Source organism: Macrobrachium rosenbergii, chromosome 51, assembly GCF_040412425.1.
Source record: "Macrobrachium rosenbergii isolate ZJJX-2024 chromosome 51, ASM4041242v1, whole genome shotgun sequence".
Classification (NCBI taxonomy): domain Eukaryota; kingdom Metazoa; phylum Arthropoda; class Malacostraca; order Decapoda; family Palaemonidae; genus Macrobrachium; species Macrobrachium rosenbergii.
Window position 1 is genome coordinate 63,743,872 of NC_089791.1, and position 7,753 is coordinate 63,751,624.

At 43.9% G+C, this 7,753-nt stretch overlaps 1 protein-coding gene across 1 annotated transcript; it reads right to left on the bottom strand.

Annotated features, from left to right (window-relative positions):
• Positions 1 to 2,695: 2,695 nt before the first annotated feature.
• Positions 2,696 to 3,730, bottom strand: LOC136833073 (uncharacterized). The gene is made up of 2 exons (XM_067094718.1): positions 3,569 to 3,730; positions 2,696 to 3,406 (listed from the first exon to the last, which is right to left on the bottom strand). The coding sequence occupies exons 1-2, from the start codon at positions 3,728 to 3,730 to the stop codon at positions 2,696 to 2,698; spliced, it is 873 nt and encodes a 290-aa protein (XP_066950819.1).
• Between the last annotated feature and the right edge of the window lie 4,023 nt (positions 3,731 to 7,753).

Genomic DNA, 7,753 nt, shown 5'->3' on the forward strand with positions numbered 1-7,753 from the left:
CTGGCACTAGGGCAGAGTCAGGCGCTTTGCCGTCGGTCAGGACGGACGAAGCTTGGCCCTGCTCGGGCATGCAAGTGGCACCGGCAGGAATTTGGCATCTCCTGAAGGGAGATTTGATTGGGGCCCTGGCACTGGCACTGAGGCAGGGCCGGGCACTGAAATTGGATCGGGAACCGATCGAGGGGGCCACTCTGAAGTAATATATTTTCATATATGTTACTGAAGGGGATTTTTTTTTTTTTTTTTAGTTGATAATAAGTTCGTCGTCCCGTGGGCTCGAACCAACGAAAGACAAGAACTCAGGACTACAGTGACGCAGCTAACGCATTTACCCACACGGCCAACGAACGTATTATCAACTAAAAAAAAAAAAAAATTTCCCGTTCGGTAACATATGTGAAAATATATTACTTCGAGGTAGAGCGAATTGGATATTAAAGGACGTTTGTAGCTTATCTTAATATATATATATATATATATATATATATATATATATATATATATATATATATATATATATATATATGTATATACAAACAAGAAGAAGAGAACATGAGAAGTGTTATTGATTTTTATCAATTTTTTTACATCTCGCAAATTGTTGCCTTTGTAGAAGTATAGATAAGTGTGTCACTTTTCTTAAACACTATTCCATCGTTTTTCACTTTATGTTTGTTAAAGCCTAACTTTTTGCACCAGTAACAGTTTTATATTAAAGCGTCTATTTCATTTATTTTCTGACCCGGGGAAACATATTTTATTGCAACATGCGTCGAGTCTCTTTGTTTGAAAAACAGAGCGACAGGTGGATAACCATGTACGCAAGCTCAAGTACACGCAGAGAGAGAGAGAGAGAGAGAGAGAGAGAGAGAGAGAGAGAGAGTTTTAAAAAGCAATAATATAGATGTACTAAACTGAGTTAAGTCACGAGCTTATGAAAAGATTATGTGGTTAATAATTAACGACCATTGTCCGCAAAATAAAAAGTCTCTTCCGCACACCATGGTAGAAATTTATTAAAAATTATTGAATATCCATTTCATTTCATTCCATTTTAAGGTATATGAGTTGATGACTAAACAGAAATATCCGAAAGAGTAAAGATCTATACCATAATGTAAGGCCAGTACAGCCTACTTAGTTAGCGCGCAGGTTTGAGTGTGACTCAACCAGCAAATGGCAAATATCATGTGGAGTAAAAAAAAAAAAAAAAATATCGAGACTTCTGGATAAATCCTGTCGACATAGTAATACAATGACCATGAAACCGCCTTGATAAACGCCACTCATTTCAAAACCAACGGGGTGGTGAGGGTGCTTATTAAAACAATGTTAACTGTTCCTTTACTATGAATAGCTTATCTTAGAAGTTCATTTCAAAAGGGTTGGAAGAGCAATGCCATCAATCAGTCGTTTCCAAATTACTTGTCTCGCAAGAAATTTCCAGTTCATTACATGGTGAGGCTTCTAAAGAATATAAATATTTTGGTAATGTATTATGCTTGAAACTAAAACAAACAGGATGAAGAATCTTAGATCAATTACTTATTTTTTCCAAGAATATAATTTTTCTTCCGAGCAAGATACTTTGTATGTTACAGAACTCGATAAGTACCTGACTAACATATCTTAAGAAAAATTAAGAAATACTTGACAGCTTGACTGCTTAATCTTGCGTGTATATCTTCAAACATATTCCTGTCAAAATATTCATCCTGGCATTTTGTCTTTAAAATTTGCACACAAATCTAATCAATAGTGCAATATTATGACAAACAAAATTTCCTGTGGCATCCTTGTATGTTGATCTCTATAATATATACTGTCTATATATATATATATATATATATATATATATATATATATATATATATATATATATATATATATATATATATATATATATATATATATATTTTATATATATGTGTGTGTATATCAAGACTTATACAAAGGTGTAGACACAATTGAAAAAACAAATGAAAAGCTCTGACAGACACATTAGGATTCGAACCCATGCCCGATATGCCTGTAAGAGAGAGACAGAGAGAGAGAGAGAGAGAGAGAGAGAGAAAGAGAAGGTGAGAAAAAGAAGAGAACATTGATCAGATTTGGCCTTAGAATCTGGGGTGCAGCCCAGTGGCTGTCAATACAAGTTATGAGCGGGAAGAGAATAATTAAACATGATCTGCTCTCTAAATGACCCGTTTGAATTAGCATAGCTGTTACTCATCAGCAAGCGGGGCCCGTGGACAAGGATGGCGGGCGAACATTGGTTTGGGGGCAGCGGCCAAGGATGGTGGGCAAACAGCGGTTGGGGGGCTGCTGGACCTTCACTGGCCCTGGCACATGCCCACTAGGAGAGGGATCTCCAAGATCACCCGGAGAGCACGAAACAGCCAAGGTTGGCGGGCGAACGGGGTTGGGGAGACGCTGGACCTTCACTGGCCCCGGCACATGCGCACTAGGACAGGGCTCACCGAGACCACCAGGAGAGCACGGACCGGCCAAGGTTGGCAGGTGAATGGAGGTTGGGGGCTGCTGGACCTTTGCTGGCCCTGGCACATGCCCACTAGGACAAGGCTCTCTGAGACCACCAGAAGAACATGGACCGGCAAAGGTTGGTGGGCGAACAGCGGTTGGGGGGCCGCTGGACCTTCACTGGCCGTGGCACATGCCCACTAGGACAGGGCTCTCAGAGACCACCCAGAGAATACAGACTGGACAAGGTTGGCGGGCGAACAGCGGTTGGGTGGCCGTGGCCAAGGATGGCGGGCGAACAGTGATTGGGGGGCTGCGGCCAAGGATGGCAAGTGAACAGCAGTTGTGGGGCCGTGGCCAAGGATGGCGGGCGAAAAGTGGTTGGGGGGCCATGGCCAAGGATGGTAGGCAAACAGCGGTTGGGGGGCTGCTGGACCTTCACTGGCCCTGGCACATGCCCACTAGGACAGGGCTCTCCAAGATCACCCAGAGAGCATGAAACAGCCAAGGTTGGCAGGCGAACAGAGGTTGGGGGCCGCTGGACCTTCGCTGACCCTGGCACATGCCCACGAGGACAAGGCTCTCTGAGACCACCAGAAGAACATGGACCAGAAAAGGTTGGTGGGCAAACAACGGTTGGGGGGCTGCTGCCAAGTTTGGCGGGGAAACGCAGCTGGACCTTCGCTGGCTGTGGCACATGCCCACTAGGACAGGGCTCTCTGAGACCACCAAGAAAGCACGGACCGGAAAGGTTGGCGGGCGAACAGCAGTTGGGGGGCTGCTGAACATTAGCTGGACATGGTACATGCCCACTAGGGCAGGGCTTTCCAAGCCCACCCAGAGAGCACAGACCGGCCAAGGACGCCGGGCAAACAGCGGTTGGTGGGCCGTGGCCAAGGATGGCAGACGAACAGTGGTTGGGGGTCTGCGGCCAAGGATGGCGGGTGAACAGCGGTTGGAGGCCACTGGACCTTCACTGGCCATGGCACATGCCCACTAGGACAGGGCTCTCTGAAACCACCCGGAGAGCACGGACCAGCCAAGGTTCGCGGGCAAAATGAGGTTGGGGGGGCCACTGGACCTTTACTGGCCCTGGCATATGCTGACGAGGACAGGGCTCTCTGAGACCACTCGGAGAGCATAGACCGACTAAGTTTAGCAGGCAGACAGTGGTTGGGGGGCCATAGACAAGGATGGTGGCGCAAACAGCGATTGAGGGGCCGCTGGACCTTCGTTGGCTATGGCACATGCTCACTAGGACTGTGCTTTCTGAGACCACCCGGAAGAGCACGGACTGCCCAAGGTTGGCAGGCGAATGGAGGTTGGGGGGCCGCTGGACCTTCGCTGGCCCTGGCTCATGCCGACTAGGACAGGGCTCTCAGAGACCACTCGGAGAGCACGGACCGGCCAAGTTTGGCTGGTGAACAGCGGTTGGGGGCCCATAGCTGATGATGGCAGTGCAAACACCGGTTGCAGGGCCGCTGGACCGGCCAAGGTTGGTCGGCTAACAGCAGTGCAAACAGCGGTTGGGGGCAGCTGGACCTTCGCCAGCCATGACATATGCCCACTAGGACAGGGCTCTTCAAGACCACCTGGAGAGCACGGACTGGTCAAAGTTGGCTGGTGAACAGCGGTTGGGGGGTTTCTGGCCCTGGGAAATGACCACTTGGGCAAGGCTCTCCAAGACCAGCCGAAGATCATGGACCACCCCAGGTTGGCGGGCTACAGCCATTGCGGGATCGCTGGATGTTCGCTGGCCCAGGCACACGGCTCCTTGGGAAGGCCCTCTGGACCACCCGGAGAGCACAGATAAACCCAAGGTTGGTAGGCAAAAAGCAGTTGTGGGGCTGCTGGACGTTCGTAGGCCATGGCACATGCTCACTAGGCCAAGGCTCTCCAAGACCACCCGAAGAACGCAAACCACCTAAGATTGGCAAGGGAACAGGTGTTAGGGGCTCCGCTGGACGTTCGCTGGCCCTAGCACATGCCCAGCAGGCCAAGGCTATCCGAGACAACCAGGAGAGTACGGTCCACCCAAGGTTGGCGGGTGAACAGCAGTTGCGGGACCACTGGACATTCGCTGGCCCTGGCACATACCCACTAGGCCAAGGCTCTTCGAGACCACCCGGAGAACACGGACTGCCTAAGGCTCTCCAAGACCACCCGGAGAGCACATACCGGCAAAGGTTGGCTGGCGAACAGCGGTTGGGGCGCCACTGGATGTTCACTGGCTTTGTCACGTGCCCACTAGTCCAAGGCTCTCTGAGACCACCCTGAGAACACGGACCACCCAAGGTTGGCGGGTGACTAGCGGGTGGAGGGCCCCTGGGTGTTCACTGGCCCTGGCACATGCCCACTAGGCCAAGTCTCTCCTAGACCAGCAGGAGAGAATGGACCAGGCGAATAGCAGTTGGGGGGCCAATGGACATTCGCTGGCCCTGGCACATGTCCGGTTGGGGGACTGCTGAACGTTTGCTGGCCCTGGCACGTGCCAACTAGGCAAAGGCTTTCCGAGACCACCTGGAGAGCATAGACAGCACAAGTTTGGCAGACGAACAGAGGTTGGGGGGCCACTGGACATTCACTGGCCCTGGCACGTGCCCCATAGGCTAAGGCTCTCAGAGGCAACCCGGAGAGCAATGAGAAGTCCCCATTCCTATCAGGGCTGAACTTGGACTTAAAGGCCATCTGAACTGTCACTATTCATAACAGCAACCTTGAAAACTATGGATTGGACACTAATAACTATCCTTTTTGACATTTTATTTTTCACCCCTTTCTCACACCCCTTTCCTATCAGGGCTGGACTTGGACTTAAAGGGCATCAGGAGTGTCACTATTCATCTCAGCAACCTTGAAAACTATGAATTAGACACTAATATATGGTACCAGTTATGCCCTATCCCCACAGTATTCTTTTCCAGATAGTGAGTCATATGTATACCAAAATGAGGTATGATAAGTCCATAGAGTTTATTTAGTTACTAAGTCTACGGGCAGAACCAGCCCCCATTTCAGGAAAGCCCTTCCCAGCACCACCCCCTTTGGTGCCCTCTGGCACTAGTGATGTCGTACCCCCACAGTATTCTTTTCTAGATAGGAATTGATATGCACACCAAGTTTGGTTGAAATTACTCACTGCATTTCAGTTATCCTGGAAACATACACAGACACACATACATCCATACATCCATATATATATATATATATATATATATATATATATATATATATATATATATATATATATATATATATATATATATATATATATGTGTGTGTGTGTGTGTGTGTGTGTGTGTGTGTGTGTGTACACAAATAATTACATTCAATCACGTGTGAAACAGAAATAAATTTCAGACTCTCATTGGGATCGAACCTAGACTTTTCATTTGAAAGGCATGGGTGCTATTCACAGGCTCTTCAATTTCTTCCGTCAGGATATTTTCGGCTTGTAGTTACAAGCATATCCAAAAAGCGCGAAGAATTCGAGAAGTTAAGAGGGCATTGTGGCTATTAGAATTATATACTGTATATATATAAATATATATAATTATATATATATATATATATATATATATATATATATATATATATATATATATATATATATATATATGTATGTTTGTGTGTGTGTGTGTATATATATATATATATATATATATATATATATATATATATATATATATATATATATATATATATATATATATATATATATATATATATATATACGACGTGTATCTATTAAATAACGAGACTGATTAAATGATTCACCTTTATTTATATGTGTTACAAATTTAATGCTTGTTCCCTTCCATATACGAACCATATACACCCCATTTGCACTAATATATTGCTGCTGTCTTCTTTTCCACTGGTCGAAGGCATGGAGGAGGAAATCAATTTCTGTCAGCTGTTTCAGCACAACATTCCTTGCGACGTTCTTTTTGCTCTGGTGTGAGAACCCTTGGGATCATCTTTTCACAAGCTTTTTTTCATGCTAAGATTCTTGCACAAAATTTTCCATATAGTGTCTTTGTCAATATTCACAGATTCAGCTATCATTGGAACACTGAGTCGGCTCTTTTCGAACAATCTGACTGGTTTTCTCTACATTTTCTTCAGTTCTTGAATTGCAAGGTCGTCCAGGACACTCACCATCTTTGACAATTTCACGTCCCTCGCTAAATCTTTTGTCACACAAACACACGCAAACAAAACAGGCAGTCGTTCCCATAAGCTATACTATGCATTTGAAAACATTCGGTCGTTGCTTTGTGCAATTTCACTAAAGATTTCAAATTGATACGTTGTTCAACTTTTAAGCTTAGCATTTTATAGGCCAACTACAGAAAACAGAATCAAACTAAATGCCGACTCACAGTCAACTGAACGCCATAGAGTGTTGCTCCTAGTCATGCAGGTTCAGACATGTTCAAAGCCACCACGCATCCAGTTATGACCGGTTCTGACTACTTTGTTTACTAGGTGGAATTGCAGTCTTGTTATTTAATAGATATACCTCGTATATATATATATATATATATATATATATATATATATATATATATATATATATATATATATATATATATATATATATATATATATATATATATATATATATATATATATATATATATATATATATATATATATATATATATATATATATATATATATATATATATATATATATATATATATATATATATATAAGCCCGATAGCAATCAGTTATGATAAAAACAGAAGAAAGAAACGAAGTAAATAGCTGGAGCAAAATGATCTAACTCAGTTTCTGCGCTGCTGGAAGGAGATATTACTCACTTTAAGTTATGAAGTGTCATAAATCACGTCGAAAACCAAGTGTAGGGGACGTTAGTGAGTGATGGTCCATAAAATGTTATGTAAATTCATCGTATCTCACTTTATGGCAAATCTCCGGTCCTGATTTATTGGACACGGAAGGACTTCAACTTTTTTGTATGTTTGTGTGATTTGATCTATGTGTCCTTAAACGTTTCCCTTTCTATAATCGCTGTCTGACTAGCCTTTTAAGATTACCCATATTTCAGTGGTAAATATGATTTAGTATTTGGTTTTCTTTAATCGATCGAGTTTCAAGAGAAACGAGTATGATCGAGCTCTTTTTTTGCGATACAAAATTTCTCAGTGTATAGAGTGTCAAAAAATAATGTTTCCTTCGAATGATTTGGTCATTGTGGATAATTAAGGAAATGAATGATGCACAGAATGTGTGATGGGAGA